At 47.1% G+C, this 19942-nt stretch overlaps 1 protein-coding gene across 1 annotated transcript; it reads right to left on the reverse strand.

Annotated features, from left to right (window-relative positions):
- Positions 1–16136: 16136 nt before the first annotated feature.
- On the reverse strand, positions 16137–16825 carry LOC133907639 (dirigent protein 21-like). Its single transcript, XM_062349707.1, has one exon. The coding sequence runs from the start codon at positions 16812–16814 to the stop codon at positions 16320–16322; it is 495 nt and encodes a 164-aa protein (XP_062205691.1). The 5' UTR covers positions 16815–16825; the 3' UTR covers positions 16137–16319.
- Positions 16826–19942: the final 3117 nt, after the last annotated feature.

A 19942-nucleotide genomic window follows, 5' to 3' on the forward strand; every position in this document is an offset into this window, starting at 1 on the left:
GTAAAACTAGTCCCACTTCCACTCCTCCCATTTGCTTCGCAGCACCTGGGGATGTACCGCTCCCCCCATGCCGTCCCGCAGCCGAAGATTGCAGCAGCCCGCGACGTTCGCCGTGGAGTACCCTCTCTTCTTCCTGGCCGATCGCAGGGCGAAGAAATGCCGAAGAAGAGTCACTGACAGTGCCACTCCCACGAACATCTCGCAGAAGTGCGCGAACACCGCCAGGACGACGACTGAGTTGGGGCTCAGATGCACCAACTGGACGCCATAGGTGTCGAAGACTTGAAGAAAGAATCTCAAAAATGGCGGCACCAGCCCCGCCGCCATGAAGGATGTAAAAAGGACGATACGCCCGGGGTGGGTCATCGCCGGCGGGAAGCTCGCCGGTGTCACCTTCAGGGCCCCCTGCTGGCCCTCGGGGACCAGCAGCTTCCTGACCCTCTCCGCCGCCTCCTCGTTCCTCAAGCGAGACTCCGGCAGTATGCTATCTGGAGTCCTATCGCGGTGGCTTCCCGCAGCTCTCGGCATCTCGTCGAAGGGGGAGGTTGTCTGGGTGGTGGAGAGAGAGAGAAGTGCTCTGATCGCCTAGGGGATTCTAAGGGCTCAGGAGCGCGAAGGAAGCAAGAGCAGGATCGCGAGATGGCGTAAAGAGGGGGGCGGATCGCTCCCCTCCCCCTTTAATACCTCAGAGAATTCAAACGTCTCCTGCCACGGTGCACTCGGCGGGACGGTTTCCTCGATCGACGCAACTGCCAGGCGAATCTCCCACTGGTCATGCGATGTCAGTGGCTGCCACGCATATTTTCCTCGATCTGCGCGGCAGCCGCGCGTGCCGCCCGTCCCGTTGTCATGCCCTTCGGGAGTTGTGTGGATGCGCGTCCATTCGTCTCCCTGTTGGGCCGTACCAAAGGCCCGAATCGAAGGGGCCACCTTCTGAAAGCTTGCCACGTGGCGTCCACGCCGGCCTCGGCCTCGTTCGCGACGAAGGGCCCAGCCGCAGTCTCCGTGCCATCGCCTGCCAATGGGCCCGGGGGCTACTGTCGGTGTATCAGGAAACAGGGGTCCCTGAGTCTTGAGGCCCGGCCAGCCATCCGCCACCTGGCGCCATTCCAAGGGGTCCCTCCTAAAGGATGAGAAAAGCTCAAGTCCCGGGAGAAGGTGCTCGGGGCCACAATCGGTGGTCCCCGAGCACCCCAGTTCCCCGATGATCCACAGAGTCTAAGTACCGGGAAGAAAGTGCTCGGGCCGGTGCCCGGTAACCCCCGAGCACCCTAGTCCCCCGACGATCAGAAGAGCTAAGTTCCGGGAGAGAGTGCTCGGGACTGCGTGCGGCAGCTCCCGAGCGCTCGGTTCCCCGAGGATCTGTGTAAGAGTGCTCAGGAGAGAGTGCTCGGTGCTGCACATGGCAGCCCCCGAGCACTCGATTCCCCGAAGGGTCGTGCAAGAGTGCTCGGGAGAGAGTGCTCGGGGAGGTGAACAGTACCCCCGAGCACCCGGTGCCCCGAGGACAAGGATAGGCATTCTCAGGAGAGAGTGCTCGGTGAGGTGAACAGTACCCCCGAGCACTTGGTGCCCTGACGACCCAAAAAGGCCCCCGAGGGGCCCGCCGATGAGGTGTTCACCAGTCAGAGGTCCGAGGCCACATTTAATGAGCGTGCGTGGCCTGACATATCCAACTGCTCCCGCCGTAGCGTCAGTTCCTTCCATGTTTTAGCAGAGAGGCGTGGGGTCATTAATTGCATGGGTCTCGTCCCATATCATCCGGCTTGTCTTGGGATAACATCGCGAGGATCAAAGCATTCCGTCTGCTGCCCTGCTATGGCAGAGGAATAAGACAGGGCGGGCACGCCGGGTTGCTCTGCGGCTGCCCGGTGGGCCCTCTCTACGACGCCCGTTGCCAGGGCGTTTATGGCGACAGGTGACCGGGCGTGCGACGCATTTTCCACCTCCGGTCACTTCACCCAGAAGAAATGATGACGCCTTTCTCAGTCTTGCTGTCTTGGAACTTGTGCCCCCTCCTTCCCGTTCGGGGCATGTCTCAACCGGCAGGTACTTAAAAGAGCCGGCGGCACAGAGGAAAGCATCGAAGCAGCGAGAATCGAAGACATAGACCCAACCAAAGAACACAAGAACCAACACAAGGCACAAGGCACAGTTCCTGCCGAAGAACAAGGAGCCTCAGGCTCTTAGTTAGGCCAACATTCTTGTAACCAGCAACATCCTTGATGGACTTCCTCAGGATAGTTATAGCATCCATACAGGAGTAGGGTATTACGCCCCCGTGCGGCCCGAACCTGTGTAAATTTCGGTGCATTTACTTCTTTTTGCACTAGGTTGTCACCCCCACCACTCTATCATGTTGAAAGCGCACAAAGACATGTCTGGCCACATGTTCGAAGGATCCCCATACACTTCGATCCGAGAAAAAGCACTAAGCGGTTCCAAGGATTTAGTTATATTACTAAAAACTTGCACATCCAAAAGACACTTACAAAGAGAAGCACCGACATACAGGAAACAAATCTTGAGAGAGCAAACCAGAGGGAGAAAGAGTACAAGGTGACAAAAGAAAACTATGAGCCCTAACAGGGGCTGCGCGTGAAGCAACGTATACGCCTCATTAGAGACCTACCACTGCGGAAGCTGATGCAGTAGCCAGCCCCTAAGCTGTCAGAAGATGAGGACGAGGATGAAGAGACCCCCTCCACAGCCCTCTTTCCCTCCTCCTTGGCCCCCTTTTCCATCTGGGCTGCCCCTTTCTTTGCTTCTGCCTTCTCCTTCTTGTCGATCTCCTTCATCAGGAGATCCCAGTTGGCCTCCCCTTCATCGTCGGAGATATCGATGATCTCAACAGGAGCGACTGCTCATATTGGAGGTTGAGCCAGAGCAGTGGGAGACGGCCCCCTCTGCAAGGATGGAAACCCGATGGTCATCGGTTCCAACCTTGCCAGCACTAGCTCTAGCCTTGCAAGCGTGCCTGCGAGATCGCTTGCCTCCGGAGGTGCCACGGTAGGCAGAGCCAGGGCAGGCATCAAAGGTGATGAACCAGTCAAGGCCATCGTCATTTCCAATGATGAGGAGGAAGAGGGTGCCATGCTCAAGCCAAGAAGAAGCACTCCCTCACATAGCAGTGAGGGATCAGCTGGGTGGGCGCCAGCTTTTATAGCTGAACTGATCAGTCACACATGACCGGGGAAGGAAACAGAATAGCCACAGGTGTCGCTTCGTAGCACTTCCCATTACTCCCCTGGAGGACCGTGGCTACATCCTGGTCGATCCTCGTACATGTGGCTACATCCTGGGTGAACCCCAGCTTTTATAGCTGAACCGATCAGTCACGCATGCCTGGGGAAGGAAACAGAACAGCCACGGGTGTTGCTTCGCAGCACTTCCCATTACTCCCCTAGGGGACCGTGGCTACATCCTAGTCGATCCCCATACATGTGGCAACATCCTACGGTGAGACCCTGGTTTTTTACGCACACGTCTTGTCGCATTTATGGCTCATGCCTCCTTTTCGCGCGTGCAAGGCCTCGAGCACAAGACCCCCGGCGAACCCATGCATTACCCGGTCAGCTGCACCACTGTCACTTCACGTCCTTAAATACTTGGGCCAAGAAAACAAGGAGAATACCTTGCTTCCACACGCAATCTCCACTACGACGATTCAAGTGGCGAAAGGACTCACCATCAAGGGGGCTGAAGGGCTCACTCCAGCCCCCACACTAGCTTCGAAGCGCGTGCCTCTGTCACAACCTTGACGGCCTTCAGCTCCAACGATGGCCATGCCTCCGGCCTCCACATAGGCTCTGGAGCCCAGGGGGAACCAAGTAATTCCCTCCGGACTACATCATCTCCATCGGAGCATCGCCATCATCACTCGAGGTCACTACGGGGAAACTCCCCAATGGCGAGGGGTTGTTCAGGAGATCTTGACTATGAGGCTGGGCTGGAGACCCTGATATTCCAGTGCAAGTGGGGGCCACCCTAACACCCAAGACAGTGCGGGGCCGTGTCGCAATTGAGGACTGGCTCGGCATCGCACCCTTACGGTTGTTTGCACTACTATATTTGCCATAATAGATAATATCTTCTAGGTAGGGGTAAAGTATTTTTACCAGAGCTTGGGCGGTGTAAGTTCGACTGGTCCTGGGTCCCTGTAGTATGGCAGTAACTTGTACCTTTATCTCTGCAAGGGAATACTTGTACATTTACACCCCGAATGACACTATAAATACAGGCCCCTGGCCACCAGGCTAGAGGAAGAATTTTTTGACAATCAATACATTTGGTTTCTTTCCTCTCCACTTCTTCTCCAAGCTTGAGCCATCTGTGTGAGTGTGCTCTCGCCGTACTTGTTCATGGAAGACATTTTCTTCCACCAACATTGTTGAAAGAAAAGCTCACCCTTGCTCCATTGCTCCAACTCCCGGATTTCGATAAGACTTTTGAACTAGAATGTGATGCTAGCGGGATTGGAATTGGAGGTGTGCTAATTCAAGAAGGTAAACCTGTTGCTTATTTCAGCAAAAATTAAGTGGGAGAAGTCTGAATTATTCTACCTATGACAAAGAATTGTATGCTTTAGTTCGTGTGCTTGAAACTTGGCAACATTATTTATGGGCCAAAGAATTTGTTATACATTCTGATTATGAATTGCTGAAACATATTTGGAGTCAAGCTAAACTGAATAAACAACATGCTAAATGGGTAGAATTTATTGAGTCTTTTCCTTATGTCATAAAGCATAAGAAATAAAAGGACAATGTGATTGCTGATGCGCTTTCTAGGCAATATACCATGCTATCTGAACTAGATCATAATATTTTTGGTTTAGAAACCATTAATGTAACACCCAAAATTCAAATTTTTGCAATAATTTAAAACTTTCTTAGAATTAACTCAGGTGTTGCAACTTAGCTCAATAGGAAATTAATTTCTAAAATTAACATGGCCTAGGATAAGTGTTTGATTGCATTCATGCCGTTGTAGATGCAATAAGGTTTTTTTTGGGTGGAAAAAGTTTGCAAAATTTCGCTAGGTTTCGTCGCTTTAAAACCCCATTGGAAAATTTGATGAAATTCATTTGGAAAAAGAAATTCTAAAAGGAAAATACCCTCGGGCCGATTCTTTCTCCCTCGGCCCATTTTCCCTCCCCTTCTCCTTCTCTCGTGGGCTGTCTTCCCTTTCCCCGCGCCGGCCCATCGGCCGAGCCGGCCTGCAGCAGCCCAACCGGCCTCTTCCGCCGACCCCTTCCCCCGCGCTGAGCCGCCCGTGCCGAGCCGCCTGCGCCGAGCCGAGCCCCGCCCACGCCCCGGCTCCTCTTCTCCTTCCTCCGGCCGCGCCCAAGCTCCAACGGCCGTCGGAAGTTTTCCCTCCTCGCGCGACCCCTCCTCTCCCAACAACTGCCGGATCCGAGCCCTAAAGCCCCATTAAGTTTCCCCGGCCATTGCCCCCTCATTTCCCCTCTCCATTGCGCGGTTAAAGCAAGGAAAACCGTCGGCCATTAATCCATGGCTGCCGCCCCCTTTCTCTTCCAATTCCGGCCACCCTACTCCTCGTCTCCTTTATTTAAGCCGCCTATTCTCTCCGTGGCAAAGTTCCTCGCATTTTGCTTTAGCTCCCACTCTTTTTCCTCGCCGAATTCGTCGTCGCCGTCCTCTTCTTTGCCAACTCCGGTGAGGAGCTCCGCCGACACCGTTCTTCATGACCGAACAGCCTCTGGCCAAATTGACCCGTTCATCATCTTCGCAGGATCCTCCGGAGTCGGTTCCTCGGTTTGCCGTCGTCTTTCGGTCGCCGAAGCACCCCTTCCGCCGCCTAGCCGACCGCCGTTGCAGTACTCGTCGTCGCCCGACCACTCCAGCGCCTCTCCGGTCTCCTTGACGCCCGGGGTGAGTTCGCCGCCCCTCCCTCCTTCTCTTCCGCCGCTCGTCGGAGCCTCCCGCTCACCGGCGCGTGTTCCCGGCCAACTCCGGCCGTCCCCCGGCCGCCCGCCGCCGGCCCGTAGCCGTCCAGAGCCATCGGTCCTCGGTGGACCATGGACCGAAGGATCTCGGCTGGTCCACCGCTCGGTGGACTCGGTCCACCGCCCTTTTTTTCACAAAATAATTGATGTCCGGTTTATGACATCAGCATTGCGCAATAAACCCGTTTTCAGTATAAAAATAATCGGTTTTAATCTCTGGTAATAAGAATAATTTGCAGAATAGCCCCTAAATCTTCAAAATCTCATAACTTTTTGCTCATAGCTCCGATTTAGGCGATCTTTGCGCTCATATTCTCGTAGCGACGTGTAGAATCTGTTTATAGGGTTTTTCTCTAGTTTTAGGAATGTTTGGTGTACTGTTCTCATGTTAGATTGTGTGCTCGTGTAGACGATTCAGTCCAGGAGTTCGGCAACTTTCAAGAGGAAGATTTTGAGGGACCTGTGCAACACTTCGACGAAGGCAAGTGTCTTGACCATGTTGCAAACCCAGCTTTTACATCAAGTAGTCTTTCTCAAAATATGCATGATGCTTTACAAAAATGGGTAGAATAGCAAATACTAGTGTTGGATATAGATGCTTTATCCATACAAGATCATCATGTTTTTGCTTAGCCATGCTTTAGATGAACATGTAGCGTGTAGGATGATAAATCTTGAGTTATGAACTAAAAAGAATTGATATAGGAAGAATATCATGGAAAATTAATGTTGTTAAGGGAGTTAACAACGGTGATAATTGGGGTTCTGGGCAAGAAAGGGGTACTTTTCCCGACATGGTTGGTTGTTTGGTTGTTGGGTAGTATACCCTTATGGGGTTATTGGAGGTCTTGCCCAGACCATTTTAAGGACCGGTTCGTGGAGCGAACACCCATGGCAAACAAGGCAACCACGAGACCAATATGGTATGGCTTGGCCTAGTAACTAGATGTTCTCCCAGGGTTGTATGAGCCAATCGGATGTGTAGATAAGGAAGGGTTACTTCCCGATTCTACCCGGCACAAGAGGGGGCCTCTGGGGTGGAGGGTTACTCCACTTATGTACGGCGGTGAAACCTCAGTGGGCAAGTGCATTCTGGGAGACTCTCTGGAAAAGCCTCGTAGTGATCTCTTGGCGCACACCCCGGAAGTGTGTAAGGTACCATCAGGTGCCGGCAACAGAGAAGATCACGACTCGTGGGTAAAGTGCACAAACTCTGCAGAGTGTCAAACTGAATATTCAGCCGTGCTCACGGTTATGAGCAGCCTGGACCCTCGCATGATTAGTCGGGGTAGGTGTTTTTCTTGGTCTGGGAATTGGGTTGAAATTCCCGGAGGTTAAGGAAAACCTTTGGTACGTCTTTTCTCGGTTAAAATAAAAATTTGTTTCCGTAGTTCAGGGCTAAAACCAGCTTTTATGCAAATGAAACCCTAGATTAGGAAAACCTTGTCTCAAGCCACCATATTTGATTCATTTGTTTTCCCCCACTTGTTGAGTATTGGAAATACTCACGCTTGCTGTTTCAGAAGGTGACGCATTTGAAGTTTTTCCTAAGGATGACTTCCCCGAGGATGGCGCCGAGTTCTAGGCTTGTGGAACCTCTCGGTCGGCTGCCTGTTGGTTTGGGGCTGTGCCGTTCCCTTTTTCCGCTGTGGTGTTCTTTTCTTTAGACCCGTGGGTGGTCATTTTGTAATATTCTAGCGTTGTAATAAGAAACACTGTGTCTGTTACACTAATGAAGTCGCTATATGTATGAATAACTGATCCTGGCATACATATAGTTTACATCTGGTTTTGGTCTTTAAACCGGGTGTGATAATTAAGAACTTGTACGCTGCCGATTTAGACTTTAAAGAAGTGCTTGAATATTGTAAAGAAGGGAAAACATAGAATAAATATATACTGAATGAAGGTTTGCTTTATCGTACTAACAAGCTATGCATTCCAGCTAGCTCCGTTCGTCTTTTGTTGTTACAGGAGGCACATGGAGGAGGATTGATGGCACATTTTGGAGCAAAGAAGATTAAAGATGTGCTAGCCGCCCACTTCTTTTTGCTAAAGATGAGACGTGACGTCAAGCGCTACGTGCCACACTGCACTACTTACAATAAAGCTACGTCTCGCTTAAATCCACATGGTCTTCACTTACCTCTTTCTATTCCTAGTATACCATGGGAGGATATCTCTATGGATTTTATATTAGGTTTGCCTAGGACAAAGAGGTGGAGGCATAGCATATTTGTAGTTGTGGATCATTTTTCTAAAATGGCACATTTTATACCTTGTCACAAGAGTGATGATGCTACAAATATAGCTGATTTGTTTTTCAGGGAAATCATTCGACTACATGGAGTGCCTAATACTATCGTCTCTGATCGTGATGCAAAGTTTTTGAGCCACTTTTGGAGATCCCTTTGGAACAAATTGGGGACAAAGCTGCTGTTCTCTACTACTTGTCATCCCCAAACTAATGGACAAATAGAGATCATAAACCGCACATTATCGATCATGCTGCAGGCTATCTTAAAGAAGAATTTGAAGATATGGGAAGAGTGTTTACCGTATATTGAATTTTCTTACAACAAAACGGTACACTCCACCACCTAGGTAAGTCCGTTTTAGGTAGTGTATGAACTTAATCCCCGTGCTCATATTGATTTACTACCTTTGCCTACTTCTGAAAAACTTAATTTGGATGCTAAGAAGCGTGCTGAATTTATTCTTAAGTTGCATGAAAAAACTAAAAAGAATATATAGCACATGACTGAAAGGTATAGGATTGCTAGAAGTAAAGGTAGGAAAGAAGTAAATTTTGAACTAGGAGATTTAGTTTGGTTGCATTTGAGAAAGGATATGGTTCCAGAATTAAGAAAATCCAAGTTGATGCCTAGAGCTGATGGTCCATTTAACATAATTGAGAAAATAAATGACAATGCATATAAATTGGACCTACCTACCAATTTTAGGGTTAGTCCCACATTTAACATTTCATATTTGAGGCCGTGCTTGGGAAAAAAAGATGAGCTCGAGTCGAGGACGACTCCAATTCAAGAGGGGGAGGAAGATGAGGACATGGCTCCTTCAAATATGAGCAACACTGCTAATAATCCTCAAATCATACAAAGGCCAATTACAAGAGCATGTACGCGACAATTAAACCACCAGGTGAACTCGTTCCTCGCTGTTCATGCTTTCTTGGATGGATTACTACTAAATTCTTATGATGATTTATTGCTTAGGAATATGGGAGAGGCATCACAAGCACACCTGGACGTAATCACTTGAGTGCCAAGTATACTCGAACAACAAGTCGAGCTCAAGTCAGACTCCAAATTTGGCTCGAAATCTCAAACCGCACATTAGTAAAACGGGCATAACTCTCATACAGAGTCCAATTGAGGCGATCTTGGACTTGCTGGAAAGCTTATGATGAGTCATTTCCAATGGATCTGTGCTCGACCAAACATTCCTTATAGTTTAGTAATAGTCAAAGAATTAAGGTGCTGCCTCACTAATTGTGGGCATTTTTAGGTCTTGTAAGCGTGTCGGGATTAGAGTCCAGGTTGTGTACACCTCTTTCCACGACTGCACAACCCTAGGTTGACTTCCTAACGTCCCCCTATATATACATAGTAGCTATCATAGTTTAGGCTTGGGTTTAGCTTAGAATATTCTGTTTTAGACAGTTTCAACGTATATCGGTTTGTTGAACCCCAACTTGAGCACTTCATTGGTAATCAGGAATATTCAGATTGCATCTATTTGTTCTTTCTTGTATTCTTAATTCGCTTGCAGGAAAAACCTTTCTGGCACGGTTGATAACCACGGAGTAGTGGTGTAGTGGTTGTGAGGGTTCTCGATCTGTTCTGGTCGGAGCCTTTGGATCATCAACATCGAAACTCCACCAAATTGACTTATCATATTACCTTCAGAAGATCTTGCAAATGCACATCATCCTGCTCCTCACCAGCAAGCACTCATGGCCTAGACCGGTAGCCTCATGTCAATGATGCTGGGTGCACCACCACAGCCTATGCAGCAGCCTTCCTATCTGCCATTATAGCATGGCCTTCGACCATGCCATCCACGTCAATAGCCTCATCCTAGGATCAACAATCATTGGTGAGCGTCCTCAACACCATGACCCTGAATCCATTGATCAGTACCGATTAATATATGGACTCCGGCATGAGTGCTCACATGACATCTGAATCTGTTAATCTCTCCTCTGTCTACCCCATTTCTTCTTCCACTCTAGCACACATCATCGTAGCTAATGGGTCATTGCTGCACGTTTCCTCCACCGGCTGCACCTCCTTTCCCACCACTTCACATCCTTTTCATCTCAATAATATTCTTGTTACTCAACATATAGTCAAGAACCTCATCTATGTCTATAAATTTACAACTGGCAACCACTGTTCTATTGAGTTTGACCCATTTTGGCCTCTCTATGAAGGACCTTCAAACCAAGAACATGATTTGTCATGTGCAATAGCATCTGACAGCTCTATCCTTTCATACCACCACGGCTGGCTTTGTGTGCCATCTCCACCACCTCATCATTGTCACTTTGGCACTGTCGATTGGGTCACCTTGGCTTCTAGTCATTACTTCTATCTGCCAAGCCTGTCAACTCAGTCATCATGTTTGACAGCCATTTTATCCTTCTAGTTCACGAACCAATAAAGTGTTTGACTTAATTCATTGTGACTTGTGGATGTCCCATGTACCCACTATTTCGAGCTACAAATATTATCTTGTCATCCTTGATGAATTCATACATTTCTTGTGGATGTTTCCTCTTCACCTCAAGTCCAATGTGTTCCCCACTCTATCACACTTTTTTGTCAATTCAACACTACCATCAAAAGCGTGCAATGCAACAATGGCCGTGAGTTCGACAATGTTGTCTCACGCACATTCTTCCTCACAAATGGTGTTGTTCTTCACCTATCATGCCCCCACACGCCTCAACAAAATGGCAAAGTTGAACATGTCATCCGCTCTATCAATGATATTCTGCTCACACTACTATTTTAGGCCAGCATGTCGCAATCTTATTGGGTAGAAGCTCTCCACACTGCCACCTAGCTCCTTAACCACCACCCCACCAAGGCCCTGTCCTTCAGCACCCCATATAACGCGTTGTTTGGTTCACCACCCACCTATGACAATCTCTGAGTATTCGGTGTCTATGCTTTCTGAACTTTTCCACCACTTCCAAACACAAACTTTTCCCTTGTTCCACTCCTTGTGTTTTCCTTGGATATCCGGCACACCACAAAGGCTATCGCTATCTTGATCTCCACTCTCACCGTATCAATTTCTTTCACCATGTTAACTTCGACGAGTCCACCTTTCCATTCACTACGGACTCTTCTACTCTCAGCGTGACATCCTGACCATCTTCAGTGATGCACCCTTGGTGATCACACCTCCCCCACCCCTTTCTGTCCTTCAGGCGCAACCACTTGTGCCTGGCATTTACCTTGTCACGGTTGCCCCACCATCTCCACTGCATGCGCTCGCAACTAATGCCTCACCAGCCATGCCTCCTCTTGATGCACCTTCACCTGCCACCCTGCCTGCCTCGCCCACATCTGCTGCTCCCACTGCTGATGATGGTCATGTTCCCATTACCCCAGTAGATAACACGCACAACAAAAGTGGCTTTCGGCAGCTGATTCAGTGTCTGAACCTCTCAGTCGTCTCTCTTTCTCTAGTGCCCAAAACATATTGATCTGCCCTCCATGATCCAAATTGGCAGCAGTGCATGTTTGATGAGCACAAAGCCCTCCTTGCCAATTAGACATGGGAACTCATCCCTCAACCACCCGGTGCTAATGTCATGATGGGTAAATGGATTTTCCGCCACAAACTTTGCTAAGATGGCTTATTAGAGCACTGCAAGGCTCGTTGGGTTCTTCATGGTTTTACCTAACAGATCGGCATCAATTTTGATGATACATTTAGTCCCGTTGTCCCCGCAACCATATGCACAGTCCTCACTGTTTCTCTTTCTCATGACTAGCCCATACATCAGTTGGACATCAAAAGTGTCTTTCTTCATGGCTCCCTTGCTGAGATTATCTATTCTTAGCAGCCCTCCAGCTTCATCGATCTGTCTCATCCTAATCATGTGTGTCGTCTTAACCAATCCCTTTATGGTCTTTCACAAGCACCACACGCTTGGTTCAACTACTTTGCATCTCATCTCGTGTCCCTTGGGTTTGTGGGCTCCAAGGCTGACACTTCCCTCTTCATCCTTCAGTGAGGCACTAACATTGTTTATCTCCAACTCTATGTGGATGATATCATCTTGAATACCTCCACCCCCACTCTTCTTCGTTGGACTATATCATATCTCCGGTGTGAGTTTCCGATGACTGACATGGGTGCCATCCACTTCTTCCTGGGGATGTCTGTTACTCGTACCTCCAATGGCATGTTCCTCTCTCAGCGTCATTACATTGCTGAAATCCTTGATCGTGCCGGCATGACTTCCTGCCATCCTTGCACTACTCCCATCGACACACGCTCCAAGCTCCCATCGGACGCCCCTAGTCGCCAATGCGACTTATTACATGAGCATTCATGGTGCCCTACAATACCTAACATTCACATGTTCAAATATATCTTATATTGTTCAGCAGGTTTGCTTGCACATGCATGATCCTCGGGAGCCGCATATCAACCTTGCCAAGAGCATACACTACGTGAAAAAAGTCATTAGTGACGAGTGATAACTGGCATTAGTGACGAGTCCCGTATCCGTTACTCTTATCGCGTCACTAATGATAGGTCATTAGTGACAGGTGATGGCCCGTCACTAATGAGATCATTAATGACGGGTCATAACCGTGACCCGTCACTAATGTTGTTCAGTCATTAGTGACTGGTCGTAATCGTGACCCATCACTATTAACTGAATATTAGTGACGAGTTGTAATCTTGACCCATCGCTAATGACCAATGAACATTTTTCGTATTTTTTGGACACAAAAAAAGTCAAAAAATATATTTTTCACCCGAGCCATCCCAACGCAGGCCCATCCCATATGCCTCACAAGCCACACTTTTTTCACATTATTTTCAAGTTTGCGTTCCAAGGAAATCGAACCCACGACCTCCTACTCGCGCGTGTAGCCACCTTACCACCTCTGCTATTATGTAGTTGTGATAGAAACCGGATATTTTATCCTTTTAACCTTCTTTGCCGAAGGTCATTAATGACGTGTCATAACCATGACCCGTTACTACTGACTAATTTTGTCAAATTTTGTCGAGGGTTATAATTTGATAGGTGACTCGGAGTGCATTCGGTAAAACGGGCATAACTTTTGCATACGGACTCCGATTTTGACATTTTTTGACTCTACGGACATGTAAAAAAAAGTTACATCCATTTCTTCCCGACTTTGTTGGGTTTGGAGAATTTTTCGAGGCCAAAAACGGCTTGGAAGATTGAGTTCTCACCCCCGAAAGTTTTTGCACCGTTTTTGGAACACGCGTTTGTATCCATAGCCGCCACACCTTACATCAAACTTGAGCATAAATGTACAATGGTTCCTATTCTAGTGCTGCTAAGATGAGAAAAATAATAAAAATAAAAAATATTTGCAAATACCATCATTATTGACTGGAATTTGTCATTAGTGACGGATTACAAGTTAACCCATCACTAATGACTAGTATAGGATGACCCGTCACTAATGACCTTATCATTAGTGACAGGTCACAACTTGACCCGTCACTAATGATTGGCCTAGGACGACCCGTCACTAATGACCTTGTCATTAGTGACGGGTCACAACTTGATCTGTCACTAATGACTGGTCTAGGACGACCCGTCATGATGACCTAGTCATTAGTGTTGGGTCACAACTTAGCCCGTCACTATTATCATCAGTGACAGGTCTATATCTGATCCTGATCAGAAGGGACATTAGTGACACGTCCTTATTGGACCTGTCACTAATAGGACATTAGTGACGCATGTTGAGCAGTCGTCACTAATGTGGTATCTCTTTTGCTGGTTTCTTACGTACTGATACCTTAAGGGCACCATGTCCTTCAGCTTGCACCTCCGTAGGACCACGGCCAATGCTCTTGTTGCTTACTCAGATGCGGATTGGGCTGGCTGCCTAGATACATGCAAATGCACATATGAATATGCCATGTTCCTCGGCAAAGAGCTCGTCTCTTGGTCTGCCAAGCGTCAGCCTACTGTCTCCTGCTCCAATGCCGAGGTGGAGTACCGTGCCATGGCCAATGCTATCTCTGAGATGTGCTGGCTTCGGCAGCTTTTTAGGAGCTTCACTGCCCTCTCAAATAGACCATGGTAGTCTACTGTGACAATGTTAATGTCATGTATCTCTCCAATAATTCTATTCAGCATCAGCGTACAAAGCACATTAAAATTGACCTTCACTTTATGCATGAACAAGTCACTCTCAGCGATGTACGTGTCCTTCATATACCTACGACGTCTCAATTCGCATACATCTTCTCCAAGGAACTTCCGACGTCCACCCTGACCGAATTTTGCTCCAGCCTGAGTGTCCGTGAAGCTCCTGCTCTGATTGTGGGGGTGTTAGACTACCAAGGATCCACACCTCTCCCTTCACCTCCAGCAATGCTACACTACACACCTATGCAGTGTGCTCCTGTAGCGCACCTAACAACTGGTCCGTGTGGCATGCAGCAAGGATCACGGCGGCAAATCAAGGCCGACACAGATATGGCTCAACTCCAACCGAAGATTGATTCATTTCTATCCGTAGCACATATTGTTTTGGAATGTATCACTAGCATGATCTGTAATCCGGCCATATATGCTGCCTTGGCACATCAATGCAAATTATAGAGTGTTTGTGCCTATCTCTCCACGCTTTGAGAGATAAATAAAACAACTTTCTTACATCGTCTGCTACTGCTGCTGTTGCTTGCTGGAATGCTGGTGCTGCCGTGCTGGTGCTTGCTGCTTGCTGCTGCTGTTGCTTGCTGCTACTGCTGCTGTGGCTTCGCTGCTTGCTGGTGCGGGTGCTTGCTGCAGCTGCTGCTGCTGCTGTGTGGAATGTTTAAATGTTGATTGCTGTTGGTACTGATAGAAGTTGTTCGTACTGTTGTTGAATGTTGATTGCAGTCAAGTTGTAGTACTTATTTATTTTGATATGCCAAGTTGTTGGTACTGTTGTTGATTGTTGATATGCCAAGTTGTTGGTACTTATTTACTTGGCACTTGGGTATCACGTATCAGTCTGAATTTGTTGTTACTTTGGGTTGCACAGTCTCAGATGCATAGCTACTTGTATTTCTAATTAATGTGGTATGTTCGTGTCAAAATAAAATCATGTAAGCTGGTTTCGCAGTGGCATGTTCCTGATCTAAAATCATGTAAGCTGGTTGCACTCAGATGCATAGCTGCTTGTATAGTTGTATGTCTAAAATCATGTGGTCTGTTATGTTCCTAATCCAGATTCCAGAATTTTATATTGGGTCTTGGGTCCCGTCGGGGCCAATTTTGCACCGAAAAGTATATCGGGTTCAGGTTGGGTGCGAGGTTTTGGGTTTCAAATCCTGTGAGATCTCGCTCCACCTGGTCCCGACCCGACCCGTGGCCCCCTTACCTAGCCTCTCTTCTCGCTCTCTCTCCCTCAAATATTAGCGGTGAGCATCCTGGTTCGGGACATATGCCATTTATTTAATGTTCTCCCACCTCCAGCCAAGACAAATTATAAAAGCGAATATTGTATTTTAAATTTATGGGAACGAACATATAAAATTTAGTAATTTTCACCATTCAGGTCAACTCTTAGTATCTTTTAGATTTTCTCTAACATTTTTTGGGTAGTTTTTAACAAAGCGTGAATTCAGATGAATTTTAGTATTTATATCAACTGAAAGAAAAAACGGGATGGGAAAGCACTACAGGGCTGGGGTATCTGATTTCTAGCATGGGGCGCCCATGCCCAATCATTTCCCTCTATGCTTTATCTTCATTCTTGCCAAAGATAACGAACGTACTAAACCACAACCTCATTTGAGGAGCGACGTATAACATATATAGTTTGTCACCGACAATAGATGCAGTAGACGTAGAACCTTATTGTCGCCGTGACAAGTATTCGTGTGCCGACGTGCACTATGGTCATTTCATACGACAATCTTGAAAACATTGTAGCAAGTTATTACCATGCTGTGCTGTTTATTGCAGCATCGTCAGAACGAATATAACTTTGTCGCAATAGGTGTCTAATGCAACAATTTTGGACTAAATGAAAAAAATTTGTTGCAGAAGTATGTTCTCTTGTAATGGTTGGAGACGCATGTGTGTGCACGAGCTGCTGGCTCAGGGGTTGACGAAGATTTCGAGGTCGAGAATCTCGGGGGTGACGGTCTTCCACAGCACGTAGCCGCGTGCCATCCTGAACTGCCCGGTGCCACCAACCACCGAGAGCTCCCGCACCGCCGCGTTGATGTCGTCGCGCCCCACCACCGTGATCGAGCTGCCGGCGTACGGCCCCGACGTGAGCACCACGTTCATATTCACCAGCAGCTCCAGGTTCGCCACTGAGGCTACCATGTAGTATCCCTGCGCGTGCCCTACCGTCGTCGACGACGATGACGTGCCCTCCGTCAGCTTGTCGTCGATCACCACCGTGTTGCCGAAGTAGCCGCGTGGGCCGTTCACCACTCGCACCGCTGTTGGCGACGGGCCGCCCGTCACGTCGTGCATGTAGAAGTGCAGGTGCGCCGACGCTGCCTCCACCGGCCGCAACGCCGGCCCGGCGGCGAGGAGTAAGGCGACGGCAAGCACCACGGAGTAGAGCTTGCAGTAAGCCATTGTGTGTGAGAGAGAGATATGCTCTTCTGGTCTAGTGCCAGTGTGATGCTTATATAGATGGCGGCAACGGCGGCAGCAGGTGGATGATCACAAAATATGACCAATTTGGATTGCTTTCCCGTAAAACACATTAAATTCCATCTAAATTGCAATATCATTTTTTTGGTATGTTTCAAAATCTACTTCACACAGAATTGATGCCCGAAATTTCCAGAGTAAATCTGGAATCGTCGCAGCATTAGTTAGTTTTTTTATGGAGCCCATCATTTTTCCCTTAGTAATAATAGCAGTTGTTGTTCTTGATAACTGTTCTTGATAACTGTATGGAAGTGTACCGTGTACGACCGATATGCTCTTTGCTGTTCCTGTCATTTTTGTGCCGTGTGGGAACAATATAAGAATAAACCTATGCAGCGTGTCGACAGGCGAACAAAAGAACAGTTGATGCATCGTCTTCGTTCTCCAGAATGGTGCCCATCGTGTACCGTTCTGGAGAACGAAGAACAGGTTTTTGTCTTGTACAATTGATTGTGATTATGGTCCCAGTGTCCAAGTGTCGGTGCACATACAGGTTTGCAGGGTGAGCAGGACATATTTGTATCTTGCACACACTGGCAATATCGATGAGCAGGTAGCTGTAAGTAACTATGCAAAAATGTTGCTGATCATGCAAGGTTTTTGTCTACCAGAACGGTACACGATGGGTACCGTAAGATCATTCAGTAACAAGTGTTCAGTTTGAGGAACTAATAACTCGTCCCAGGATGCGCTGATTTATCGTGGGATAATTGCTTGAATTTCGATTGAATGAAAACTTTCCTCATTTTTATTCAAGTCAAGACATTTGTTTACCAGAGAAATGAAATGATATACTACCATAGAAACGCTTTTCCTCGACCAGTTATCACTACCGATTTAGTTAAAATTGTCAATAATAATGTAGCACCGTTGGTCTTATTAAGAACCAACACTAATAGTTTATTTAAAAAAATCAAAAGTAATATCATTTATAAATCGATAGTGATCATCACTATTCCTATAGCAGTGGCAATCGACTAACATATTCCATTATTCAGACCAAACAAGTCGGTCAGTTTAGAGTTAGCGTTGGATGGTTCACTCATCATCCTGTTTCTCAAAATAGTCACCCCTAAATGATATAATCGGGCAGGGTTTACCATTGTTACCGTGGGTAATGTGGATCCTGAGTTTCATGTAATTTTTTTTATCAATGGTGAATTGATTCTATCTGTGGATAAATTGTAGGACCGAGAATGACGACTAGATAGGGTGAATAGATATATTACTAGGTTCTTTTGAATCAGATGGTCTTCTCCTTTATTTCACCCAACACACCTCAAAATTTTAAATGAAAGTAAATAAAGACAAACAAAGAAAAGAACCGATAACTTGTGATTCCATTGATGAGATATGAACATAAAGTTCCATTTAAGATCATTACATGACCCTAATCACAAAAATCTCATAACTTTGAAAGAGACTCAAGAAGATGGTCACCGGGTGAAGGAACTCTTCAAATTGATGACTTAGAGGCAAGGGAATGCGAGACCCAAATTTATACTATTGTAAGCGTATTTTATGCCCCTAGCAACAAAGAGATCAAATTCACAATGGTGGAAAAACTGCAGCTCAAAAAGGAAAAAGAAAATCACAACCGAGAAAGAAAAACTTGCAAGCACTACTACAGAAATAGACTTATGTGCCGATCTATCACTGCCGGTTCGTATCAAGAACAGACACTAAAAGGTCATTCGAAAAGAACCGGTAGTGAAAATCCACTATCACTGCAGGCTCGTGGATAGAGCCAGCAGTGATAGTGGATGACAGCTTATTTTAAAAATTTTATAACGTTTTCATACGAAGTCGAATGGAGACAAACTTTATAACAAAATTGTAGCCCTCGACGAGATCTACTACTTTGTAGTTGAAAACTTTTTCATTTGATGTCATTTAGATATCCAAATAATCATTTGAAGTTTCAGACAGAGGATGTCAAAACGATTGCATATGCTAATGGTATCACTAGTATTTCTGTGGTGGGATGGTAAGGACATATCGCGCAAACTGAGAGGTTCCGGGTTCGAGTGCTACGAACTGCACGTGCATGTATTTCACGTGAAAAATCGCGTGACTTGTGACAGCGCGGGCGTGGGAGTTCCTCGGGTGCAAAATATATATATATATATATATATATATATATTAATTTTTTTGGCTCCAAAAAGATCGATTCGGTGCCCGACTATCCCTGTCAGCTGAAGCCTTTAGCTAGCAGTGGTAACCCCTTCACTGCCGGTCCCTAGGCCGGTAGTGATAGTCGGGGACTATCACTGCCCGTTGCCCACTGCCGACTCCAAAACCGGCAGTGAAGGTGGTTTTGGAGCCGACAGTGAAGGAGGTTTCTGCAGTAGTGAAGAGAAGCAAGGGAACCAAAAGAAAGAGACTAGAAAGAGATAAACACAAGCTTTGCGAGAAAATCAACTTCATTAAGCATAGAAGTCAACCCTATTTTAGGCAGATTACAAAGTATTTTTATCTCACAAAAGCTCTAACCTATTACAAAGGCTAAGCATATCCTCTCCTCTCCTCCAAAACCTATCACTATGCTTTCAAATGGCTGGCTCAAGGCTCCCCTGCAGTTCTACCTCTCTATTTATAGGCCTACGAAGGTGTCTTAACTCTTAAGTTTCTTTGTTCCTAAAATACCCCTCGTTTACACTGATCTCCTACCTATCACTGGGGCATTTTGGTCTATTTTTTGCTCCGTCCATCGAACGGTTGTAACACCTTCACGACTTAGCTTCGCCTAGATGCTTGCTTTGTAATGATGCCACGTGCACTCCATCGCTCCACGATTTTGAGGCCAAATCGCGAAACCACCTCACACGCTTCTCAAAGTGTGACTTACTACTGCTTGCTTTGACCCCAAGCAAGCATTCCGATGTTGACACGTGTACTCCATCTTGCGATCTTAACTGCCAGCAAGTTTCTCCCACTCCTGATCCCTTGGGTCGCCTTATCACTTGCACGGCATCCCCTTCGCTTGACTTTATCACCACGTCATCTCCATCTTTCCTTCCATGCTTTGCTTGACCTCCATGTACATAGCA

The sequence above is a fragment of the Phragmites australis genome, chromosome 24 (assembly GCF_958298935.1).
Source record: "Phragmites australis chromosome 24, lpPhrAust1.1, whole genome shotgun sequence".
Taxonomy (NCBI): Eukaryota; Viridiplantae; Streptophyta; class Magnoliopsida; order Poales; family Poaceae; genus Phragmites; species Phragmites australis.